Genomic DNA, 25,294 nt, shown 5'->3' with positions numbered 1-25,294 from the left:
GCCGTGGGGCCTGAGCTTCTGCAGCACAAAGGGCCCCTCCGCCCACCCCAGGGGAAGGCCCAAGAACAGAGCCGTGCAGCTAGACCACAACAGAGAGGGCTGGCCTCCAGGCAGCTGGGACCGGCCCTGCGCAAGGAGGGAAGGGGCTGGGCTGGCCTCGATCCCCAGGGGCCGGGGCTGGGGCACAAGGCAGATAAACACAGAGGAGGTGGGAGGGGTCGAGATAGGCCAGGTGGGCGGGGGACTCTGGGGAACTGGGCTGTAGGGTAGAAGGAGGAGCAGCTGAGACCCTGAGGCTGGGGAAGGTTTGAGGTGGTGGTGAGCAGGGGGTGGTGAGGAAGCAGTTGGCACACAGAATGTAGGGGGCCAGGCTGATGGGAAACAACCTTGGGGTCCTTGCTGGGGGAGGCAGAAAGCTTCCTGCGTGTGCCCGGACCCTCCCAGTCCCAGGCCCCCAGAATGATGACCACCACTTAGCCACCTCCCCAGCCTCCAGCTCTGTCCCCGAGACCGGCCCAGCCCAGCCTCTGCATGGTTCATTCTTGCCCACACCCCATACCCCCCACGCCAGCCCCCGATCTACTTAGTGTGGTCGCCTTGTACCTTTGGCCTAGTTGGGCAGGGGGCGGGGAGGCGGGGGCCATTTGCCTAGTTGCTCCTTTATTCATCTACGCTGGGACTCCTGTGCACACAGTACTGACAAGGGTCCCTGGCTGGAACCTCCTGGTGGTTCAGGCTGGTGCAAGAGAGCCCGTGTGTCTAGAGAGGGTAAGAAGGGCTCTGGGTGGTGTTCAGGAGAGCCCTTGGGGAGGGAGGGAGGGCGGGCCCGCCTGGCAGAGGGAACAGCTTGGGCAAAGGTCCGGAGATGTGGCACACCCGGTGGGTGTGGCCGGGCTGCAGAACGGGGGGCGGGGCCAGCCAAGGCAAGAGGGCACCCTCTTAAATGTGGGTGTGAGGTGATGGGGCACCCCTGGGGCCTCGCTCCTGGTACAGATCAAGTCCTTTGGAGGGAGAGGCTGCCCCAGGGCCTCTGATCCAGGGCAAGACCCATGGGCAGGCAGAGCTTGTCCTAGAGATTTTCATAGACCAGGTTAAATTCACTGTCACCCTCAAATCTATGTTGTTTCTCCTGGAAAAAAAAAAAAAAAAAAAGAAATAAAAAACAGTAGGGAGGGAAAAGAACAAACTTGCACAACTTTAGTTTTAGGCAGAGGCAGACAAACAGATGGCTTCCCAAGTAGCTTTGACAGGGAGACCTGTCCTTGTCCCCAAGCCCACCTCACCAGCCTCTTCTCCCATCATTCCAGCCCATGCCTGCTCCCTGCCCTCCAACCCCGCAGACGTCTTCTTTCCTGCCTTGGGCCTCCCCAGGTGCCCTTCCCTCTGCCTGGGGTGCTCCCTCCGTCCTACCTGTTCCCTGGCTACCTCCTCCTCACTCTGCACCCCCGAGAGCCCCCTTCCCAGCTCTGGGCTAGTCCCTCCCCAGAGCCCACCCTTCACAGGGGGCTACAAATGTCTCTGCGTGTTTGTAAGATCAGTGACCCTGTTCCCGCAGACCCGAGGATCCTGGAGGGCCGGAACATTTCTAGTCATCCTGCCAGGACTTCAGGGCCTGGCACATGGTGGGCACTGCCTGGGACCGCCCAGACATCCTTGGGGAAGCTCTGCCTCCAATCAGAGCCTAGTTCAGGGATGAGTATAGAAAGGGCTTTGAGAATAGGAGATTCAACAAACAGAGTCAGCCTGGGCCAGCGGGGCCAAGCACTTGCTCCCCTCACTTCCTGATGGCTTTTCCAAGGTGCCTACCCACAGCCCTTGAGCTCCTGAATCCAACCTTGCACTTGATGGTGTCCAAAGCTCTGGTGTAGATGCTACTTAACTTGGAACTCATTTGAATTCAGGGGCAGTTGATTTTTCAGTAAAGTGTCACTCATCCACTTTACAGATGAGCAGACTGAGGTTTAAGAGAGAATCATGATCGGGCTTCCCTGGTGGCTCAATGGTTAAGAACCCACCAGCCAGTGCAAGGGACACGGGTGTGAGCCCTGCTCTGGGAAGATCCCACATGCCGCGGACTAACTAAGCCCGTGAGCCACAACTACTGAGCCCGCGTGCCACGCTACTGAAGCCCGCGCTCCTGGAGCCTGTGCTCCGCAACAAGAGAAGCCACCGCAGTGAGAAGCCTGCGCACCGCAATGAAGAGTAGCCCCCGCTCGCCGCAACTAGAGAAAGCCCGTGTGCAGCAACGAAGACCCAACACAGCCATAAATAAATAAATAAATGTATTTTAAAAAAAAGAGAGAGAGAGAGAGAATCATGATCAAGTGATATGCCTTAGTTCCCATCGTGATAATAACGAAGCCCTGTCCAGACCCTCCCAGGCTGGCATCAGTGTAGACTCCAGCTCCCAGCTTTAGCCACCTTCAGCCTGGGGACAGCTAGAAGCCAAACACCCTTGCTTTACTGGCCAGTGTAGACACTATACCGTGCTCAGTGGTAGTTACGATTGCTCATCTTGCACGGCGCCTACAGGGTCCCAGGACAGCATTTGATCCTCATGGCAAATCCAGGAGGTGAGTGCTGTTAGGCTCCTCAGTGTACAGACAAGGAGAAGCAGGCACAGAGGTTAGCCCCTTGGCCAGGGCTGCACAGCTGGTAAGGGGTGGAGCAGGGATTCAAATCTACCAGACCTCCTAACCACTAGGCCAGCTGCCTCGGAGAAAGGGCTCTGATTCAGCAGCAGGTGGCTCACTCCTCTGGTCCTATTGACCCCATTTCCCAGACGAGGAGCAGGACAAATGGAGTAAGAGGAGGCTTGCTGCCCAGCCCCTGCGTACCTGGGAGAGCAGGTCCTGGGGGGAGGGCGGGCTGCTGGCCTCACTCTGGATGCAGTCGTAGACCTCGGTCTCTCGGCGCTGCAGGTCCTGCAGGAGACGTGGGAGGGTCAGAGAAGGGTGAACAGAGGGGCAGGGCCCCGGCCGCAGCGGCCTGCTATTCCTTCCCCGCTGCCTGCGGGAGCCCAGGGGCCGGGCAGACCTGTGAGGGGACACCCACCGCCCCCCGCCTCGCCACTCGCAGTCACACGGCTGCACCTGTGCACCTGCCGTTCCCTCTCGGAGGCATCTTACCCCTTCCCCGCTGGTACAGTGCCACTCCTCTCTGTGCCCCTTGCCACCCCCTCACATCACCTCAAGGCTCTAGTACAGCCTGTGCTCAGCCCGGTGGGCTCTCCAGGCCCCCACCTACCTGGCAAGAGGAAGGGCCCAGGCCCCCTCCCACCGTCCCTGCCTGTCCTTAGTTCCTTTGGTGCAGCCAGCAACCCCCGGATGTGACTCCCATGGCCAAGGCTCCAATAGGAGGCTCTCCTGGCAGCACCCCCTCACTCCCCTGGGCCAAAGCCCTGTCCCTGTGAGGGTCCCACCCACGCATCCACCCCTCTAGGTCTCCCTTCACCCCTCACCCCAGCCTGTGCTCACAGATGACCTAGGTACCCGCTGGAGTCACACTCCTTTCCCACAGCTGTGCTTGGTTTGTTGCTGGGTCACTGTAGCTGTGGTTGGCACACTTGGAGAACAGCAGCAAATGAGCTATGATGAGGGGGCGTCTCGCTCAGCTAGATGTGTATCTTAGGGCCACACTCACTCTTGGCCCAGCTCTGAACAGCCTGACCAGAGGCCTCAGGATGGTAGAAAGAGACGGAGCTTTGAAATTAGACAAGCCTAGGTTCAACTCTCAGCTCTGACACCTGCCAGCTATGGGCAACCCCGGAACCTCCCTGTGCCTCAGTTTCCTCATCTGTAAAATGGGAATAATTGTATCTCTCTTTCAGGCTCAATGGATGATTAAATGAGATATTGTACATAAAGGGCCCAACAGAGGGTCTGGCAAATCACAGGTGCTTAATAACTGTTGAATGATCATCAAGGGAGGCTTGATGCCTCCCTCCCCTCTCTGTGGTCACAGCCTGGACCCTACCTCAGACCCTGATGGGCACCGGAGTCCCAGGCAAGGGGCAGATGCTGCTCCTTGGGGGATGTCAGAACAGAGCTACCAACAGCCTAAGCAAGAGGCAGGAACCTTTCCTTCCCACGTGTACATGTCATATGGATGCCGGCTGGTTGCCAAGGAGGTGGTTTCCCTGGCAACAGGCAAGCAGGGGTTGCCGAGGCAGGCTGGAGAGACAGGTGGTGCTCTGAGGCAAGAGAAGGGAGGGGAGGTGGGGTGAGGGGAAGGAGGCTCCGAGAGGCAGCGGGGCGTGAAAACCTGTGTAATAAGCCATTTGGCACTTGGGAGACCCTCACTTCAAGGGCATCACACACAGGGATGGCAAGTCTGCCCTAGGGACCTCTGCGTCAGAAAGAGGGAGGGTCGGGACTTCCCTGGTGGCTCAGTGGTTAAGAATCCGCCTGCCAGTGCAGGGGACACAGGTTCGAGCCCTGGTCCGGGAAGATCCCACATGCCGCGGAGCAACTAAGCCCGTGCGCCACAACTACTGAGCCCGCGTGCCACAACTACTGAAGCCTGCGTGCCTAGAGCCTGTGCTCCGCAACAAGAGAAGCCACCGCGATGAGAAGCCTGCGCACCACAACCAAGAGTAGCCCCCGCTCGACGCAACTAGAGAAAGCCCGCACACAGCAATGAAGACCCAACGCAGCCAAAAATAAAAATTTTAAAAAAAAGAAAAAGAAAGAGGGAGGGTCTTGGAAGGGGGGCTTCCAACCTGCCTCCGGGTAGGGACGGGGGCAAGGCTGTCCCAGGGAGGAGCCCAAATTCCGGTGAAAGGCATTTTCCAAGGCCTGCCCTGGCCTGTTGGGCTTTCATGCCTGCCCAGAGCACTAACCACTGCCGGCAGGCCTGGCACACGGGGTGGGAATCTGCTTCTCAGCAGCCCTGGGCCTCCACCGCCTGTGTACCCAGACCTGGATCCACAGATCTGACAGCCCCCCAAGCTGGTTGTTTCTGGTCACAGAGTGAAGGGAGAAAAAGGGCCTCCTGGCTGACATGTCAGCGGGAGAGCAGATCTCGGGTCCCACAGATGGTTCCCTTCTCCCTCGTGTCCAGTCCACGTGGGCTGCCCACCACGCATTAGCCCAGAGAGGCCCAGAGATATCTCAGGTCACACAGCCCCTCCCGCCCTCCGCGCCATGTGCTCCCACTGGCCTGGGCACACAGCTAAGTGATTTCCCAGCCAGAGAAGAGCATCCTGACCTGGGACCCCACAGGCCTGTGCCCCACATTGCGGGTGGTCATGCTGTGGGTTGGAGCAGCTGCAGGGCGGAGGGCAGGGGAGGCTGCAGAAGTTGCTGCCAATTAGCAGCTGCTGAGTGAAGCCTCTGACAAGTCCTGACCTGCTGGGCTGCATTTGCATGCAGGGAGGGACCTGCATCACTAGGCTGTGAAATGCAGGGCAGCCTTGTCAACAGGATACCTTCTTCGCCTTCCTTGATGGTGATGGGGACGGCCTCCCTCAGGGTATGCCTGCGGGGAGAAGGCCAGGCCTCTGAACGGGGTGGGCTGGGCTGGGCTGTACTGGGATACCGGTCTGGGATCCAGGCCCTCTGAGCCCTTTGCCTCCTGCTGCCCAGTATGGGCAGTGATGCTGAGCCGAGTGGTCACCAGCCCTGGCAGAGGTGTGAAGTCCGTGCCAAGGCCTTTGTCCAGGTGGGCTGAGGCCAGAGCTGAAATCAGCTGCCCTGAGCCAGGACCTAATCTGAGGGTCCTGGACATTGGTCCCCCTGTAATACCCACCCCTGTCACCAAGGAAACACAAGAGCTGTGCTCTCATGGACACCTGCATGTTGAGATTTGCATGATGCCCTCTGCGGGGCAGACGGGTGAGATCCGGGGGCCTTGTTGAGCAAGGAGTGGTACTCAGGAGAGACAGAGCACATCTGCTCTAGGTCAAGGTCCTGGCGTGTCTGAAGTAAACAGCCCACGGCAGTGACAGGAGTCTGGTGAGGCAGGGCTGGGTTTGGCCTCCAATGAAGGCCTCTCGTGCCAGGCTGAGGAGTTGGCAATGGGGAGCCACTGGAGGTTTCTGAGTGGGAAGCGACAGCATCAGTGGTATGTCGGAAAGGCCCCTCCTGCTGCCGTGAGGAGCGGGAGGGCTGGGGGCTGAGAGCAAGAATGAGGCACTGGGCCAGGCAGAGGATGGAACACAGCTGAGAGGGGGTAGTGTCCAGATGCTTCCAGGGAGCGTGAAACCACAGTCCTGATGCCCCACATTCGCCATGGCACCTGCTCTGTGCCCAGCACCGAGCCCCAGGGAACCCCAGCCAGCTGGGAGCTGAGAACAGGCCTCCACTCAGCTGATCGCTGAGCACCTACTATGTGCCAGGTACTGGGCTGGTGCGGCAGAGGGCACCAGGCAGACCACAATCAGAAAGAAATCAGTGGCCGTAAGGGCCACGCAGAGACCTAGAGAAGGAAGATGGGGATGTTGGCTCATGGAGAGGGTGGGGAGGTCAGAAAGGCCTCCCTACAAAGGTGCCCTCTGAGCAGAGAGCTGGGGAGTGAGGGAGCAGCCCCTGGACGGCTCCAGAAAGGACACTCTGGAGGGGAGGGCACAGCCAACACCAAGGCCCCGCTGCGAGGTGGGCATGGGGGGCAAGCCTGGTGCATCTGGAGAACAGCAAGGAGGCCAGTGTGCCTGGAGCGAGTGAGTGAGGGGAGAGACAGTGGGAGGGCCTGTGGGCAGCGCTCTCAGAGACCACTCTCAGGGCTCCGGTGTTGACTCTGAGTGAGACAGAATCTATCTCACTAGACGGCCGAGGCGGTCATGAGAACGTGATCCGCAGACCTCCAGCTCCAGGGATCAGCATCGACCCAGGGTCCCAGCTGCTGGGCTCTGAAACTCATCATTACATGTGCACAGAAGCCACCCCGCCATGGGCTACCGCCAGCCAATGGCTGAGCTCGGCAGGGATGCCGTCACAGCCTCCCGTCCTGGGAGACCTGGGGCTCCTCTGACTGGGCTCCCCATGGCCTGCTGAAGCTTCGCTAGATGGTGCGGCGGTTGGTGCATCCTCTCTGCCTTCCTTCGCCCTTTCCTTTACCCAGGATGAGATCTGCAAGAGTCTGACGGCTCTCCCAGTCTTCTGCATTTTCTCTCACAGGAGGTTTCCCTAATAAAACGATCACACATTTACCCCTGTCTTGGTGTCTGCTTCTCGGGGGACCTAGACTCACCAGGGGCTCTGAGCAGAGCGGGATGTGATCTACGTTTGGATGGGATCACTCCGCTCCTGCTGGGTGGAGCACAGACTGTGGGGCAAGGATAATAATGGGCCAGCTGATTAGAAACCAATTGCAGGACTCCAGGCACGAAATGGTGGTGGCTCCCACCAGTGTCAGCCCTGGAGGGGTGAAAAGGGTCAGATTCTGGATATGTTCGAAATAAGATGTGCTGATGGATCCGATATGAGCAGTGATGGAAGGAGAGAAGGAAAGGGCAATTTCAAAATGTTTAGCCTGAGCATCAGGAAGGATGGAGCAACCATTCACTGCATGAGGAGGACCGTGGGAAGAGGCACTTCGATGGGTAAAGAACTGGAGATTGGTCTGAGAGAGAAGCCGATGAGGGGTCCAAATGCAGTTGCTTCTGGTGTTCAGAGGAGGTGCCTGGGCTGGACGTATAAATTTGGGAGTTGTCAGAGTGTAGAGGGTCTCAAAACCTTGAGGCTGCTTCACTCCCAAGGAGGGGAGTGAAGATCAAAGAGAAAGGGCCCCAGGCCTGGACTCTAATGTTTAGACGTCAGGATTTCTCTGGTTCCTAAGAAGGAACCAGGGATGGAGGCTGAGGAGGCATGGTAGTGAGTCAGAGGGGCATTAGGAGAGAGTGGAATGTTCCGGAAGCAAGTAAAGAAAGTGTGTCCAGGAGGAGGGAGAGCTCGATGGTGTCAGATGCTGCTCATCAAGAAAGATGAGGACTGGGAACTGACCACTGGGTTTAACAATGTGGAGGTCAACGGTGACCTTGAGAAGGAAGGCTTTGGTGGGCAGAAAGAAGAGGTGTGCAGAAAGCCTGACTGAGTGGGTCGGAAAGGAGAGAGAGAAACTGAAGACAGGGAATTTTGACAGATCTGTTATAAGGAGTCGTTGAGAAAGGACAGGGTCACTGGAGTGGCTGTGAGCTCAAGATAAGGAATTTAAAATGGAAGAAATCATAGCATGTTTGCAAACTGTAAATGTAATACTGTATCATTGGCCCTATATTAAAGGTTATGAAACCTAGACTCAGAAAGTTTAAGTAGAACCCGTGAGGAAAAGAACTAGGCTTTCGGACTTCCCTGGTGGCGCAGTGGTTAAGAATCTGCCTGCCAATGCAGGGGACACGGGTTCGAGCCCTGGTCCGGGAAGATCCTACATGCCGCGGAGCGACTAAGCCCGTGCGCCACAACTACTGAGCCTGCACTCTAGAGCCCGCGAGCCACAACTACTGAGCCCACGAGCCACAACTACTGAAGCCCACGTGCCTAAAGCCCGTGCTCCGCAACAAGAGAAGCCACTGCAATGAGAAGCCCGTGCACCGCAACGAAGAGTAGCCCCCGCTCGCCGCAACTAGAGAAAGCCTGCGTGCAGCAACAAAGACCCAACAGAGCCAAAAATTAAATAAATAAATAAATAATTTATTTAAAAAAAAAAAAAGAACTAGGCTTTGAACCCCAGTCTGTCTGGCTTACTCCAAATCCATGCTCCTTAATAGGTCAACTTTTCACACACAAAAAAACTGGAGTAGTACAGCTTTTTTTTCCTATCACAATATATCATGAGCATTTTTTCACGTGAATAAAAAGCAACAATTGACATAATCAGAAGGAGAAATATACAATCTACAAACAAATGCGCAGATTTTAACTCAATTCACTCAACATCTGATAGACAAAAAAATCAATAAGGATATGGCATACTTTAGCAACACAATCAATAAACTTGACCTCACTGACACATATAGAACACTCACTCAGCCACGCACAATGCACATGAAATATAAGCCAACAACAAAGCAAGTCTCAAAAGACTTTGAAGGATTAAAATCCTACCGAATGTATTCTCTGATCACAGTGGAATTCGTGAAAAACAAAAAACAGAATGATAACTAAAAAATAAACGTTTGAAAATTAAGCAAAAGACTTTTAAATAACTCATGGGGCAAGTGAGAAATTTAAACTGAAAGACAACAAAACTATGACATATCAAAACTTGTGGGATACAACTAAAGCCATACGTAAAGGGAAGTTCATAGCCTTAAGTGCATAAATTAGGAAAAAAGAAAGATTGAAAATCAGTGATCTAAGTATCCATCCAAAGAAAGTAGAGGAGAAGTATACAAAAATCCTTCCCTGGATGTTGTCCACCGTCACCAGTCTTGTTCGCCATCACTGTCTGAGGCAGTGTGATAAAACAAGAAAAAAAGAAATAAAAGGTATGAAGATTAAAAAAGAAGAAATGAAACTTCCATTATTCATAGATGACATGACTGGGTTCATAGAAAATCCAAAGGAATTTACAGAGAAACTATTAGAATTAATTAGTGAATTCAGCAAGATTACTCTCTATATAAAGTCAATATACAAAAATCAATCATATTTCTACATACCAGCAATAGACAATTAGAAAACAAAATTAGGGACTCCCCTGGTAGTCCAGTGGGTAAGACTCCGCACTCCTAATGTAGGGGGTTCAGATTCGATCCCTAGTCGGGGAACTAGATCTCACATGCATGCCGCAACTAATAAGCCCTCATGCCGCGACTAAGGAGTCCACATGCCGCAACTAAGAAGCCTGCATGCTGCAACTAAGACCCAGCACAGCCAAAAATAAATGAATAAATTTAAAAAAAAAGAAAATTAAATTAAAATGGGGACAACACCTGTACCCTGAAGCCCTATTATGAGTATTAATGAGATAACAAGTGTAAAGTCCTACCACGGTACCTGGCACGTAGTAGGTACTCAACAAATGACTTCGTGACATCATCATTGCTCTTGTTAACGTCATTCTTATCTGCCCAGGTCCAACCCCAGCAGCTAGGGACTGGTCTCAAGGGCTAGCAGAGTCTGCGGCCTCCCTTCACATCTCCTTTCCAGCCCTAAAACCTTTTGAAGCCACCCTGCAACCTGGCAGAGCTTTTGGACCTCTTCCTCACACTCCAGATAAGTCAGCCTGAGCCTCAGAGAAGTCTAAACACAGGCAAGAAAGATGTTCCATGCAAAAGTGAGTCTCTTCCATTAAAAGTAATCTTAGAGAAGGATATTTATTCATGTGAAAAGATGTTCATGAGCTATTGTAACATGAACAAAAATAGCTGTACTACTCCAATTTTTTAAAAAAAGTATGTGTGAGTGTGTGTATGGGTCTCTTTGTATGTATTTACAGAAAAGACCGGAAGGTATAGAGGTCAATGTTACTAGTATTTATACTGGAAGAAGATAGGCTCAGGATGATGGCTATTTTCTTCTTTTTGATATATATAGAAAGATCTCGTGTGTGTGTGTGTGTGTACGGAGAGAGAGAGAGAAATGTTTTTATTTAACAGCTGACACCAGAATTCCTCCTAGGGAAAATACCACGATGAGTTGCTGGGAGAGAAGAGAGAATATGGGGAAGTGTGGGGCCACGTGGGAAGCAGTGGCTGCTGGAAATTCCCTGGGGTGGAGGGGCTGAAGGCCCCATGAGAACTGGCCGTGTTATGTTCTATTTGGGGTTATCGGCGCTGCCCTGTAGGAACGCTGCCTTTGCCTCGTCCCCATCTGCCTCATCCTTAGTAAACCGGGCCATATTCTGAGCGCCCTCTGTGCGGGGTTTTGTGGACATCGAGGAAGGGCCTGAGTTTCGTGTGTGAGTCTGGGTGGTGGGGACGGGAACAGCCCCAGCACATACAGGCAGGGTCCCAGAGCGCATGCCCCTGGAGGACCTGCAGGGCCCAGACATGGCCGTGCACCTCCCAGGCGTGGAGTCAAGACCGCTACCTGGCGGCCGGAGGCCCCGTGGAGTTGAGACCCCAGCTGACACTGGGTGGCATTTATTCTTCACTTTCTCCACAATGAGCACATGTTACTTGTTCAACTAAAATAGATGTAACTGAAAAAAGAATGTCTGTCACCATCCCAGCCACCGGGCAGAGTGACCACGTGCTGACCAGATGGGCAAGCCGGGCTGGGGGAACGAACAGCATCCCAGCCGTGTCTCTGCTTGACTGTAAGGACATAAAACAGTGTGTGTGTGTGTGTGTGTGTGTGTGTGTGTGTGGTGGGGAAGGCGAGTGTGAAGAATTGAAAATCATTGTTGTGTTAAGGGCATGGGACACTGCCTGACTTTTTCCTCTTTTTGTGATTCTTGTTGTTGCTCCGATGTTGTTTGTGCAATAAAAACAGGAAGGAATTGGTGAGCAGGTCAACGTCATTTGGTCAGATGAAGGACCTTTCTTCATTCCTCACCAACTGTGCCCTCACTGCCCCTCATTCCAGAAGTGGAGGGGCACGCCAAGGAGGGGACCCCAGTGGCACCTCACACCTACACTCTTTCCAGGGGCCAGGGCCACACACTGGTAACCTCGGTTCACCTTCACAGAAATCCCTCCAGGCAGGAATTCTTGTCCCCAGTTTACAGGTGAGGAAGTGGAGGCTCACAGAGAGGTCACACAGCTGGTGCACCGACCGGGCCAGGGAACCAGACCCCGAGCCAGGCCTGAGAGGGCGGAGGACTCACTGTGTAGATGGATTCGGATGGAGGCTGCTCCCGGCTGCTGGCAGCGCTGGGGCCCGGGCACTTCTGGGCACTGTGCTTCCGTGGAGCCTGCATCTGTCTCTGTGGGGAAAGGAGTCAGGGCTGGGGACCAGAGGCTCTCCTTCTCCCCACCCCCGACCAGACCCCACCAGAGGAAAGGATGGCAGGTTGTCATGAGGCCACTCAGAAGTGTATCACTCAGCACCTTCCATCCAACTTCTCCAGGGAAACGGGGCAAATACCTGCAAGACCTACATCAAACCACTCATCTGCCCAGGGACACCGGAAACGATAAAGATCCCGGCGAGGCAATTGCCCACCACCCAGTGCCTGGCTCTGGGGAGGGAGGCGCTGCAGGGCACAGTGCCAGCAGTGTGACAGGGTCCCCGGCTGCAGACGATTACTGTGGGTGTTGCTGAGTGAGCCAGCGCAGGTCAGACCAGGTGTCCAGTCCCTCTCTGCCCCTCACTGGCTCTGCGGCCTCACTCAAGCACTTACTCTCTCTGGACCTCAGTTTCTTCAGCCATCACCCTCCTTTGTGAGATTGCTGCACAGATTCAGGGAGGTGATGAGGAAGTCAAGCACTCTTGACACTCGTGTGCCACTTATGTAGCCCTTGGCCAACCACACACACTCTGGTTAGCCAGGCGGTGTGAAGAAGGGGACACCATCCCTGCCCTCCCGGAGCTTAAGACCCGGTGGGGAGACAGACAATGAACCAGCAGTTTTACCACGTGTGGTTCATGCGCTGACCGACAGGGACAGAGCCTCTGGCGCACGGGAGGGAACAAACGCCTCGCCTGGCAGGAAGGGATGTTCAAGGCTGAGAAGTTCGTTTGGAAGAGAGGGAGGAGAGGCAGAGGCAGCAGGTCTGGAAGAATTTAAAGACGGTCAGCGTGGCCGGAGAGGCGAACCTGCCCTGGTTGGGTCAGGATGGCCATGCTGGGCTTCGAGAAGAGGGTGGACGGTGGAAAACATCTGAGGGCTTTAACCAGGAGACGCCAGGATCAGAAAGTGGTTTCAGAAAGCTCACGCTGGGTGCTGCGTGAAGCGCTAATGGTCGTGGAGGCCGGGGCAGTGGGCCTTCGAGAGGGTGAGGGCTCAGCTCCTTCCAAGGCAGAGGGAGGCTGTCCGGACGCCCCCCTCATCTCAGGCACACCACGCAGCCAGCAGTGAAGCAACACAGCCTCATCTCGGGGCAGGACCTAATTAAAAACCCTAGCCGCCTGCCAATCCCCGGACCATTTACTTGGGATTAGCTCTCAAGAGCTACTTAACACTCAGGCAGAAGCCAGCGCCACCCCAGTCACAGCATAATAATGGCTCAGGCCTACCTGGAGCCTCACTGGGGGCCAGGTGGGGCTCTAAAGGCATTACTTGCCTTATCTCCTGCGCCGCTCAACAAACCTGCAAGACCAGTCTTCATATCATCCCTGTTCCACCCATGAGGCTGTGAAGGCTCAGAGAGGCCTGACACCTTGCCCGAGGTCACAGAGCCAGAAGTGGCAGGGGCAGGATTGGAACCCAGGTCTGTGTGATTCGCCAAGACGCTGAGCTGACAGTACCTGGAGTTTTCACTCCCCTGTTTTGTTTGAAAGTGTAGGTCTCACAGACAGATCGGTGCAGGCATCCGGGCAGCACGTTACAGTTTACAAAGAACTCTGGGACTTACTGTCATTTAATTCTCGTAGTAGCCTAAGGAGGTGGGCATGGACTTCCCACTTGCCAGAGGGGGAAACAGGTTTGTCCAGCTAGTCATTGACTGCCCTTGGATCAAACCCAGATGCCCTGTTCTCAAATCTAGTGCCCCTCCCCTGCACCACCTACTTCACTGCCAAGGCTGGTGGTGTGGGCTCATGGGCAGGGGCTCTCCTGGACCCCATGGTGAGCAAGACCCAGGCCTGGCCTCGTGGCATTCCTATTGAGGCTGGTGGGGCCGCCAGGGAGGTAAGTGCCACTGTGGGTTCGTGAGAAGGAGTCCACGTCTGCCAGGGCCTGGGGCAGACTTCTCAGGGCTTGCTTGTGCCCTGAACATAGGACAGGAGTGTGAGGAAGTGTCCCAGGCCATGGAAACAGTGTAATGTTATTACTGGGGTAGTGACGCTCCTTGGAGCCAGCCTTGCCCCATCTGGGTGCCCTGTCCCAGACCATCAACATTTACCCTTCCAATTGTGATTTTCAAATGAATAAACCAATCGGCAGCTCAGGAAACCTGCAGAGCCTCTGTTTCCCCCTCTGTGAAATGGGAGCGATACCATCACCTCGCCCACCTCACAGCCTGGCCACCTCCGACTCATCTTTCAGGTCTCAGCTCTCATTTACTCCATCAGTCCCTCCATAAGCACTGTGTGTCAGGGTCCCACAGACACTGGGGACACCAAGTCCCTTCTTTCTGGGGCTTATGTTCTGGTGGGGGAGACGGTAATGACACAGAAACAAGGGTGTGGGGAGCAAAGCAAGAAGAACCAAGCGAGAAGCAGGGAGACCCACATTCCAGGCGAGGGGTGATGGAAGCCGGGGCTGGGGGTTGGGGCAGGAGAGAAGGGGCTGGATCCTGGACAGACTGTGGGCAGGACTTGCCGAGGGATCAGCCGTAAGGGGAGGGAGGGGGCAAACACAGCACCAAGCCTTCTGGCCTGAGCATCTGGGGGCCTGGTGCCATGTGCTGAGCTGGGACCGACTTGGGGAGACTAAGGAGAGCTGTTCCTGACCAGGTGGGTGCAGACGCCCGTGGGTGCCCGCACGGAGTGGACGTGATCTGGAGCTCGGGGGTGGGGGCGGGGGGCTCTGGGCAGCCACATTGGGTGGGACTGTAATCCCGGGAGCGGGGCAGTCACGGAGGAGCGTAGACAGACGAGGAGAGCTCTGAGGAAGGGGCCTGGGAGGTGCCAATGTTCAGAGGCCACGAAAATGTGGGTGACCCAGCACAGGGCCACCGGGGGATCCTAGGACCAAGGAGGGAGTGTGCCATGGAGGAGGGAGACCTGCTGTGTCTGATGCCCTGCGAGGATGAGGACGGATCAGCATCGGAGGCTGCCTGCTCCGGGGAGCCAACCTTGACCCCAGGCTGAGCGTGAGCCCTCGAACCTGCTCTCGGGACAGGAATCAACCGCCTCTTCTGAGTCAGTAGCTCCCGGCTTTGATTCGCTTATCAGATGTGCTCCTGGCGTCCTCCATGCCTCTTCCTCCTCGGCCCTGTCCTCTCGGCCCCCGTGGCTGGCTGCCGGGCCTGTCTCTGGCCGGGGCTCCCACTGCATGCTTTGTTCCTGCGCTCAGCTCATGGTTCAAACGCTGGCCATCCAGTTCTGGGGCAGCATCTACAGGGGCCACGTCCGAATTTGGATCCAGCTCCGGGGAGCTCTGGGAACTTCTTTGGCAACACAAACCCAGCAGCAGCTTCTGGCCTCCTGAGTTCTCTCTCCTTTAAGACCAGGTTCTCACAGCAAGTGCAGGGAGGGACAGCAGGAAGTGTCCACGCACTGTGCTCCCCCAGGGGTCAGGCCCCAGCTGGTGACTCGCAAATGTGGTCTCTTCCACCCTTTTCGGGTAAGGGTGGGGATCCGTCCTTACCCCCATTTCTGGAGGAGAAAACAGACCCGGAGAGGGTCGAAGCTTGACAAGAGGACAGGGGCTGCATCTGTCTTGCTTTCCACTGCGTCTGGCACTTAGTCCAGTGCCTGGCACACACTAGACACTCAACAGCTATTCCTGGAAGGAGAGGAGGGAAGGCGAGAGGGAGAGGGACGAAGGAGGCAGGGTCTCCGAGGCCGTGTGGCAGGAGGAGGGGCTGGGATCTGAAGTCAAGCTGAGGCTTCGAGGTTCAGCCTCTCCTGTCCTCCCTTCGAGACTTTACTGAGCACCTACTCTGCACCACTGTCTCCCTGGCCTCTCAGGACACTGAGATCAGTCATTAAAATCCTCTTTTTGCAGAGCAGGGGCTGAAGTGAGGGCTCAGGGTCAAGGTCTTGCTCTGACCCTGCTCTGCCCTCACTGGCTGTGCTTCACACTTCACGGGAGGCATTTGTGTGGTCACACAGTAAGCCAAGTGGGGGGGTTCCACAGAAGGAGTGTGAGTCCCTCAGCACCCCTGCCTGAAGCCCAGGTACTGTGTCCACACCCAGGTTGCAGCCTGGGAGCTGCTCAGTGAGGGCAAACAACAGCTGTCCTGCCTGTACCCATCCTTGGAAGAACAGCAGGGTGGGGAGGAAATATATTAAGGGCCAGTCACCGCCTCTCTGAGCCTCACTTTTCAGAGCTGTAAAGTGGGAAGAAAACTCTCTCACCGAGTGACGCTGGGACGCGAACCAGAGCACGCCTGGGAGGGTGCCTGGCACCCAGCGGCCCTGAGGAAATGCTTCTTCCTTCCTTCTGGGCTGCTGGGGATCCTGAAAATCTGAGATAAGGTTTCCTAATCTGGAGAGCTAGAAATGGTAAGCATGCGGGCTCACGGCTTCCATCAGACACTCAGAGGGACCCATGACCCAGAAAAGGCTCAAGAGCCCTGATTTCCTGCAACAAGATCAGAAAGGACCTGGTGCTGATGAGTTGGCAGCACAGGCCCAGCCACAGGGCAGGGAGAGGGAGGGGGCCCTGGCGCAAGTGGCCACGAGGAACACTTATTCCAGGCACCCCCTCATGGGGTGGCGTCCCTAAGCCACAATGAGTGGGGTGGGGGCAGCGTTGCCGTGTGCCTGCAGCCCCTACCTTCTTCCAGAGCAGCAGGGCCGTGGCCAGGATGCTCAGGACAGTCAGGATGACGATGAAGCAAACAAGCAGGAGCTTCTGGGGGCCCTGCGGGGGCTCTCGGTACCCTGTGCCTGGGTGGAGGGCAGGGAAGCAGAGACGTTAACTGTCTGGGAGAGACGCACCCCACCCCCCAACCCTACTTACAACTCTCCCCCACCAGGACACCCCAGACCCCGCCTCTGCTGAGGTCCTCCTTCCCACACTCGCCTCGGCTATGTTTCTATGTTTGCTGCCTTGATTCTTGTTAAGGGTAAGGACTACATCCTTTGCTTCTTAGGTGCCCCTGCCTCGGTGCCTTGGCTCCACCGAGAGGTGCTTATGGGACCTGGGTGAGTCATTTCGCCTCCTGGGGCCTCCTCCTTTCCACACGTGAAGTAGCGATCATACGGGCAGGAGTGGTGAGGGTGAAGGGGGTGGGTTTGTACAAGGCCTAGCAGGTGCTGGCTGGCACCAGGGGTAGGTGAGAGCACAGCCCAGCCCTTTCCCTTGAGCCATCCAGCCTTTCATCCACCCCTTTCTCCTTCCATGCCTCTGTCCACCCCTCTGTCCGCCTGGTTGGCCAAAAATTGCGGAGTGCCAACCACATGCCAGGCACATGAGCGTCTGTTATTTAACTAGCACATCCTACTACCGGACGCCAACCCTTGCATTCAGAATCTCACTCATCCCAGGAAAAGCCTCTGCCAGGCAGGGTATTGCCATGAAGAGTAGGTGCAAGGTGACATCCTGGCAAGCAGCAGGACTGGGGGCCAAACTCAGGTCCGTGGGACTCTGTAACCCTGGCCCCTACCAGTGGGAGTCACAGAGGTGGCTCAGAGAATCATGACTTCAGTGATAGACTGTTTTAACCTTTTGGAGTCATTACTCTTCTGAGAATGTGATGAAAACTAGGAATCTGTCCCCAGAAAGGTGACACAAGCCGTGTCTTTGTTCACAGGTCTCTACAAACAGACGTGCACATGCCCCATTCTGTGCTCACCCAACTAATAGTGCCAAAGGGACCCTGAGAAAAGGGCCTGCCAGAGGTAGCCAGATCCACACCCCAGGCCTCTGTCCTTGCCACACAAAGATGGGCGTCTCGGCACACCTGTGCGGCCAGGGGCTCCCCGAGGCTGCTCTGTTCTGTTTTGCCAAAGCTGAACAACGAGGCAAACGTTCCCCACTTCAGCTCCTGTGCCCCAAAGTCTGACGGATGAAACCTCTGGGCCCTTTGCCCTGGGAAGGGCCGCGGAGGAAGCTCACCTCTGACCAGGATGAAGGTGCCGTTGCCTGTCACCGTGGAGTCCGGCCAGCGGACGGAGCAGTAGTAGGTGCCAGTGGCAGATGCGCCAGGCAGCTTGGGGGTGATCTGACACTCTTGGGTGTTGGTCTGGTTCTCTCTGCCTGGACCAGGTTTGCAGCTGGTCTTCTCCTCAGAGCTCCTCTGGCCCTGGAGGTCCACATGAAAGTAGCTGACTGTGAAGTCCTTGAACTTGGGGGTGTATGGGTAGGTAATCCTGCAGCTGAAGGAAACGGCCTTGTTGGCCAGAGAGACCACAATGGGGAGGCCGGTGTGGGTCACTGACTGCCCTCCTGCAGGGGAAGGAAAAGGAGAGAGTGGTAGCTTCAGTCCCCTGCTTCCCCTTGAGGACCGTGGCTCACACACATCCCACGCCCTCAGTGTGTGCAGGTGGTGTCCAGGTGCTTTACACGTTGTGACTCTATACTTCCCAACACACCCAAGGCACAAGTGTGTAAGGGCTCCATTTTACAGAGAAGAAGAGTCTGGGGTCAGGGAGGTCAAGCCGCTAGCTTTCAGTTTCTCTGCAGGTATGGAACGGAGTTGCCACCTCCCCCCCACCCCAACCTGGGCTGGAAGACCCCAGACCCCACGCTTCCAACCACTCTCTCTCCCAAAGGTCAAGAAGCCACGTTGGATAAAAGCACAGGTCTGAGACACCCCAAAGCTGGTGAAGGATGAGAAGTAAAGAGGAAAGAGGCAGGAAACAAAACAACGAAACACTTCCTGGCAGGAAGAAGCACTTCCTGGCATAGACAAACACACAGAAGGAGGCAGGTCTGCCCAGGGCTCTCCCCAGCCTGAGGGGGAGGCATGCCAGGCATCAATCAGGAGAGACAAACCTCTCCCTGAATCTGAGCTTGGAGAAGAATTTGTCAAGTTTTTATAGACTATAACAAGCAACGCCCCAGAAGCAGTTTTCCAACAACACAGAGGTGTTCCATATGCAGCCATTTGGCCGTGAGCATGACGAAGGCAGTTCTCTGGGAGCTGTCTTCTCCCGCACCCCCATGTACCACCCCCCTCTCATCAGAGGCACCTAGGAAAACAGTTTGAAAGCCCCCAAAGCAGCAGCCTGCCTGGCTGGGCGTCCCGCCCTCCCGCAGGCTCTGAGGCGCTGATCAGATCCTGTGCTGGGCCAGCAGCTGCCACCTCCCCCACCACGGACTTCAGCTGCACAAGCCACCCCCCAGCTTCAACATGCCCTGTCCCCCAGCACCTTCCTTCTCCTGCAGCTGAACAACAGACAGCTCTAAACTGAGGTCGGCATCGAGCAGCCAAGAACATGCTGGCCAGGTTGTTAATCGGGAGAAGATCATGTGTCGGAGCCACTCGGAGGGAGAAGCGGGATTTATCTGGCTGGGGAAGTGAGGCGCGGCCTCCCACCTGCGGTCGGTGTGCGTCTGGCGAGAGGCCAGGTCGGTTTCTTTGGTTTCTTCTTGGGTCTTTTCAGCTCAGCCCTGGGCCGGATCCTCAAGGGAGGTGAGGCCAGGCCCTCTGGGAGACTCGGCGACAGGGGCAGAGACGGCCCTCCACACCCGTTAATCCCTCCAAGCTCGGGCCAAACTGATATTTTGAGCTTCCTGGGGAGCAACTAAAGAGACACTCCCTCCCCCAAAGAACTCAAGCCAGTTCCAGGGAATCGACTGGCGTGTCTGGATGTCACAGTGGGTTGATTTTGTCATATGTGAAGCTCATGCATGGAGACGCCACTGAGCCAGCCCCGGGGGCTCCCCTCTGCTGAGCGGTGGGGAGACGACTTCACACCGCACTTTAGATCTCTGGGCTGGTAGTGGTTGTTGTTTAGCTATAACGATATATTCGTTTTGTCGTAAAACAAGGAGCCTTGATTCAGGGCTGAGGTTTGAGGTGTGGCAGGGGCAGGGTAGGGGTGCAGAGCCGGCGGGAGGGGGGTTGTGCACGATCCCCCAGGTCCCAGGTGGGCCGAGAAGGACAGAAGGCGAGATGAGCAGTGCTCGCCAGCCCATGCTGTGTCCTTCCTGCACACACAGGCCACCGCCCCGCTCTGCAGCCACCTCTGCTGTCCCCTCTGCCTGGGACCGCCACCTCCTCACCTGGCCAACTCCTAGTTAGTCCCCCAAACTCAGCTCAGGAACCGCTTGCCAACTCTTACGTACCTCCTCTCATTTGGTTCTCATGGTGACCCTGCGAGGCAGCCAGTCAAGCGCCAGCAACAGGCTGGTGTTTCCTCGTGAGGGTTGGGAGGTTGGAACCCAACCAAAACCACCGGGAAAGTGGCTATGCCGAGGCCTCTCCCCCTCCCCCAGGGCCTCCTGTCCTCCTCTCCCGTATCTAAGAGGCCACTCCAGGCCCGGGGAGGCTGGACATGCTGTCAGCACGGCGAGGCCACCTTCCTGTTTGTCCTGGCAGGAAGACATTCATCCAACTGTCTTAAAAAATTATCCCCATTTGAGGTATCTTTCTAGAAAATGAAGGAATCTGCTAGGGCAATTAAGCCAATCTTTTACATTTCTGGGGAAATCTATAAAAATAGATGACCATGGTTCTGTATTCTTCTGGGATTTGTTATTTTAAGGTCAGAGGGACAGGATTGTGGAAGTGTATGGTCTTGGCTCAGGTCTGCCACAGAGAGAACCTCAGACCTCAGGTGAAACTGCTGTCTCCAAAAAGTGAAGGGATGAGGCCATCTCTGTGGACCAGTAAGGACAGCCAATCAGGAGACAGCAGGCCAAAAACAAGGAGGAGGACGGGAGGCCTGCTCTTGCAGCAAAGGCGATTGGGTTCTGACCTGAGCATGTAGCTAACTGCTTCCAGTGGCCCTTCTTTTTACTGGGTGTCAGCACCCCAGAGCCTGGACCATGGCAGCCCAGCTCCCACCTCCTCTCCTGGACCTGTGCCTCCAAGAAGCCCCTCTGGGGTCCAGGCTGCTCCAATTGGCTGCCACCTAGAAGCATCCCCCAGTTAAGGCTCCGTGCTACAGACAGGTTCAGGGTAATTCCTGAGTCCACAGATGCTTTTCAGCTACCAGTTGTTTGCAGCTCCAGCAAACATTTAAGAGTATCAGTTAGATCACAGGCCCTGTTTGAGGTCCAGAGGGGCTCCCTGCCCTGGCAATGTCCCCAGTCTAACAGGGACGGGAGGGAGCCTGGAGTGGGAAGGCTGGTGGGGAGGTAACCACTAACTGTGACTAGGGAGGAGACGAAGGGGTGGTGATGCCCTGGAGGTCTGGAAGCAGGAACACACATGTACAGTGAGGCCAGAACTGGCCCAAGGACAGAGGGGAAAGAAAACATATTCTGGCTCGGTGTGACACAGACCCTATGTCAACTAAACACCGTGACAGGACTTCCCTGGTGGCGCAGGGGTTAAGAATCCGCCTGCCAATGCAGGGGACACGGGTTCGAGCCCTAGTCCGGGAAGATCCCACATGCCGCCCGTGAGCCACAACTACTGAGCCCGCATGCCGCAACTACTGAGACCTGCGCACCTAGAGCCTGTGCTCTGCAACAAGAGAAGCCACCACAATGAGAAGCCTGGACACCACAACGAAGAAGAGCCCCCTGCTCGCCGCAACTAGAGAAAGTGCATCAACGAAGGCCCAACGCAGCCATAAATAAATAAATACATAAATTAAATTAAAATAAACATCGTGACAATTCTATGAGGCAACAACTGCAACCCCATTTTGCAGAAGAAAAGAAAACAGGCGGTCTTAGAGATCCAAAGCCACAGAGTTCCTAAATGGTAGAGTTGGGATTTGAACCCAAGTTTGTCTGACTGTGCTTAAGGAAGAAAAGCCAGCACTCAGGCCAGGTAGCAGAGTCAGACCCAGCCGAGTGTGACCGGTGCCGGACTGTGAGCGTTCGTGGTGGCACCAAGCACAGGAGACATCAGATGCTAAAGAGACCGGTTTGTCAGACCCCTGGTAGGAGGCATACTTTTTCACAGCTGGAGGCTGACAGGTGGCTGCACAGCTGCAAGATCCCATGGAAACCACGGACCAGACAGTGTGGGTGAAGAGGGGGCTTGGACAGAGCTGCTGGGGCACCCAACCTGCCCTGCGGGGGCCTGCTCCTCACCCTAGATGCAGAGGGGCTTCCTTGGGACGCTCACAGAGCTTAAGGAGTGCCCCCTGAGTGCCACAGGGATGGCACACTGGCTGGCGTCTGTCTCATGCCCTGTATCAGCTGCATCACGCTTTGTCCCTAGCTCAGCAAAGGGAGTGTGTCTCCCAGGGCACAAGGTGGGCCAGGGCCGAGTGAGCCAGCCTGAGGATTCTCTTAGATTCATGGGCTGCCAAGAGGGGTAAACGGCCCAGGGAGGAGGACCGGGGTGGACCTTGGATTCCTGAGGCTGTAGCAGGAGGGAGAACCACAGGAGCCCGGTTGGGGGCCCCTGAGTGGCCACGAAAGTGCCCAAGAGAGTCCACTCCACACCCTGCAAGCACCGAGAGACAGGCCCCGTGTCCACCACACCTGATGGGCAGGGCTTCTCGCCCCTTCCCGCTCCACCCGGTTGACACGTGGGGATGCTCGAAGAGGGGATCTGAGCAGAGAAAGAGGGAAGAGGGCCCTCACCCCTTACTCTCACCCCATGGCCCCAGGAATGAGTTCAGTGTGAATCAGTTCTGAATCTTGGCTGTGACTCGGGTTCGGAGACTTGAAGAACTCATTTGCGATGGTAAGTGACCGCAGGGATCTGCCGTGCTCAGAATGGCTGGAGCAGCTCCAGGCACGGAGGACTCTCCGCACACCAAGAGATCTGGGCTGCAGGAGCATCACAAAGTTGCTTTTGGATAATTCTGTGCGTCCTGTTGCAGCCTAGGCCTGGACAGGCACCGGGAGGAAAGCATTTCAAGGAGCCTGGCATGTTTTCTGCAGGAGGGACGGATTGGTGGCAGGAGGGACGGATTGGTGGCAGGAGGGACGGATTGGTGGCAGGAGGGAGAAGGGGCTGGAGGTGGCTGCTCTTCCCGGTGCAGGTCTGAAAGGAAAAGAGGGGGCGGGAGGCGCAGGGAGAATTTGAAGTTCGAGTCCAGGGGGAGCTTTTCTGGATGGGAGAACTGTGAGCCTGGGTCAATGTGGATGGTACGGGACCCGGGAGGGGGATGCAGCCCTGTTGGGTGAGGTCCATGGCGAGTGGCAGGAGGCTGGGAGCAGGGCAGCCAGAGAAGGATTGGGAAAGGTTGCAGCAGGGCGTCTGGGAGGGCTCCACTCCCCAGGGCCACCACCCCAGCCCCACACAACCGCAAGCACCCAGAAGCTTGCACTGGGCAGCACAGCTACCCCCCAAGCCCTGCCCACTCCTACTTTGCAGGAGATGGTGTTTTCAGGGATGGTACATCCTCCATCCCTCACTTATTGGCAGCTCCAGGGACTGCTAGGAAGCCTGCGGCCTGAACAGAAATGGCAGGGGGAGGGGTGGGGGGCGTGGGCAGGGTGCCTGGGAGAAGACCAGTTTCCGGAGGTAGCAGGCCTGGGTTTGGATCCTGGCTCTGCCATTAAAAACTGTGCAACCTGGGCTTCCCTGGTGGCGCAGTGGTTAAGAATCCACCTGCCAATGCAGGGGACACGGGTTCTAGCCCTGGTCCGGGAAGATCCCACATGCCGCAGAGCAACTAAGGCCGTGCACCGCAACTACTGAGCCTGCGCTCTAGAGACCGTGAGCCACAACTACTGAAGCGCACGCACCTAGAGGCCCTGCTCTGCAACAAGAGAAGCCACCGCAATGAGAAACCCGCGCACCACAACGAAGAATAGCCCCCGCTCGCAGCAACTAGAGAAAGCCCGTGCGCAGCAACAAAGACCCAATGCAGCAAAAAAGTAAATAAAATAAAATTAATTAATTAAAAAAAAAAAACTGTGCAACCTTAGGCAAGTGACTTTATTTCTCTGAACCTCGGTATCTTCCCTGCAACAAGGGGAGAAAAACAATGCCAAACTTGCAGAGTTGTCATGAGATAAAATGGGTCCAAGAACACAGCATGCCTGCCACAGGGTCAGGCTGCCTTTCCCCAGTGACAAGGAGTCAGGGAAGCCAGACCAGTCCTAAGTCCTCACTGTGAATGTGGAAAGGCAAATGCCAGCCTGACTCTTCTGCCCATGTAAGTGAGAAGCCCACAGCACAGGGCACTGCAGCACAGGGTGGCGTCCGGGCATGACAGGACCCCCAAGGACTCCCTGCCTCCTGCCGCAAGCCTGTCTAACACCTCAGGCCCTGTGCCGGGCCGGATACCAGGGGGTAGGCGACACCGTGGGGCGTGGACCCTGGGCCTGGCCCTCGAGGCTCGCCTGCCTGGCTGAGCAGTGTGTGTGCAGGGGGCTCTGAGCCGGGAGAGCCCTCCCCACCAGCACCCTCCTGCTGCTCCTCCCCCATCCTGCCTGCTTGTCTGCCGCCCCTGTTGGGAAAGACTTTATCTACCACCCGCTGGCGCCTTATTCCTCCCTTTTCCGGATCTTCTTTTGAATCTGTGGGCGCTTGAACTGTGGGTTTGGGAGCTGGTTGGCAGTCGGTGCCTCACTCCCCACTCTAGCCCAGGGACTCCATGCTGCGTCTCTGGGGGAGGGATCTGTAATGAAGGAGCTTGACTGGGCGTGGGAGGGGTGCCCACGCCATCAGACCTTTCCATGCCCAGCACAGCAGCCTCCTCTTCCACCTTGACAGCTCCAGCATCCATCCTTCTCTTCTCCCCAGCCAGGCTTGCCGGGCATTGCCCTCAAGGGGGACCCACCAGCCATCCTGCTCCTGCCCTGCCTGGCCCTGCCTGGACGCCTCACCAGAGGAGGCCCAGGAAGGAGTCTGAAATCAATTTACAGGGTCAAGACATGCAATTAAAAAAAATAGAACATGGAGCATCTCGTTGGTAGTAAGGACGCTGTTTGTGACCTTCTGGTTTGTTATATTCCTACAACTGGATTCAGACAGGGTCACGCTGTAACGTGCATCCCTTAACTTTGGGCCACTGTTAAACAAAATTTTTTAAGTCCTTGTCCTGGCGGATCCAGTTCATTCCCTCAGACCCTGTGCAGCCCCACTCAGCTGCCCTCGGTCCTCACTCACTCGCTCCCCGACAGACGCCAAGTCTACTAGGCTCTTGAGCCTTTGCCCACACTGTTCCAGCTGCTCAGAATGCCCTTCTGTTCCCCTCCTCTCCCCAGGCTGTGGAGTCACCCTCTCAGTCTGCAGGACTCGCTCACCTCCTCCCTGAGCCACTCCTGGGTGCACGGCCCTGCCCATAGAGCACAGACACTCAGCCTTTGCTGTCAAGCCTCCAATGATAAGGACTAACCTCCACTGGGCGTGTTCCCTTTTGCAGATGAGAAAACTGAGGCTCAGAGAAGGGAGGAGTTTTGCCCAATTGGCACAGTAGTTAGTAATGGAGGAAATGGGATTTTAAGCTGTGTCTCTTTGAGCAGATAACCCTGCACTCTTATCCACTACTCTGGGCTACAATGTTAAAGTCTCAAAGCAAGCAAAAGAAAAAACTTTTCAAACGAAAGAACTGCCCTCTTTTAAAGGGAGACAAAAATTCAGAGGCCTTTCCCTTAAATTTGGGTCATC

At 55.9% G+C, this 25,294-nt stretch overlaps 1 protein-coding gene across 3 annotated transcripts in view; it reads right to left on the bottom strand.

Moving 5' to 3' along the window:
- Positions 1-600: 600 nt before the first annotated feature.
- Positions 601-25,294, bottom strand: part of NFAM1 (NFAT activating protein with ITAM motif 1) — a 33,580-nt gene continuing 8,886 nt past the window's right edge. Inside the window, exons 1-6 of one of the 3 annotated variants that reach the window (XM_082420698.1) lie at positions 18,972-19,884; positions 17,716-18,045; positions 16,432-16,544; positions 11,710-11,808; positions 2,838-2,924; positions 601-1,129 (exon numbers count right to left, since the gene is read on the bottom strand). In XM_082420698.1, the coding sequence (XP_082276824.1) occupies positions 1,070-1,129; positions 2,838-2,924; positions 11,710-11,808; positions 16,432-16,544; positions 17,716-18,045; positions 18,972-19,071 (789 nt within the window). In that variant the 5' untranslated portion in view covers positions 19,072-19,884 and the 3' untranslated portion in view covers positions 601-1,069. The other 2 variants (XM_082420699.1, XM_082420697.1) reach the window with 2 other exon arrangements.

Source organism: Balaenoptera physalus (assembly GCF_965194825.1).
Source record: "Balaenoptera physalus genome assembly, chromosome: 13".
In the NCBI taxonomy this organism is placed as follows: Eukaryota; Metazoa; Chordata; class Mammalia; order Artiodactyla; family Balaenopteridae; genus Balaenoptera; species Balaenoptera physalus.
The sequence above is the reverse complement of the archived record's forward strand: the minus strand, read 5'-3'. Positions and strand labels throughout refer to the sequence as shown.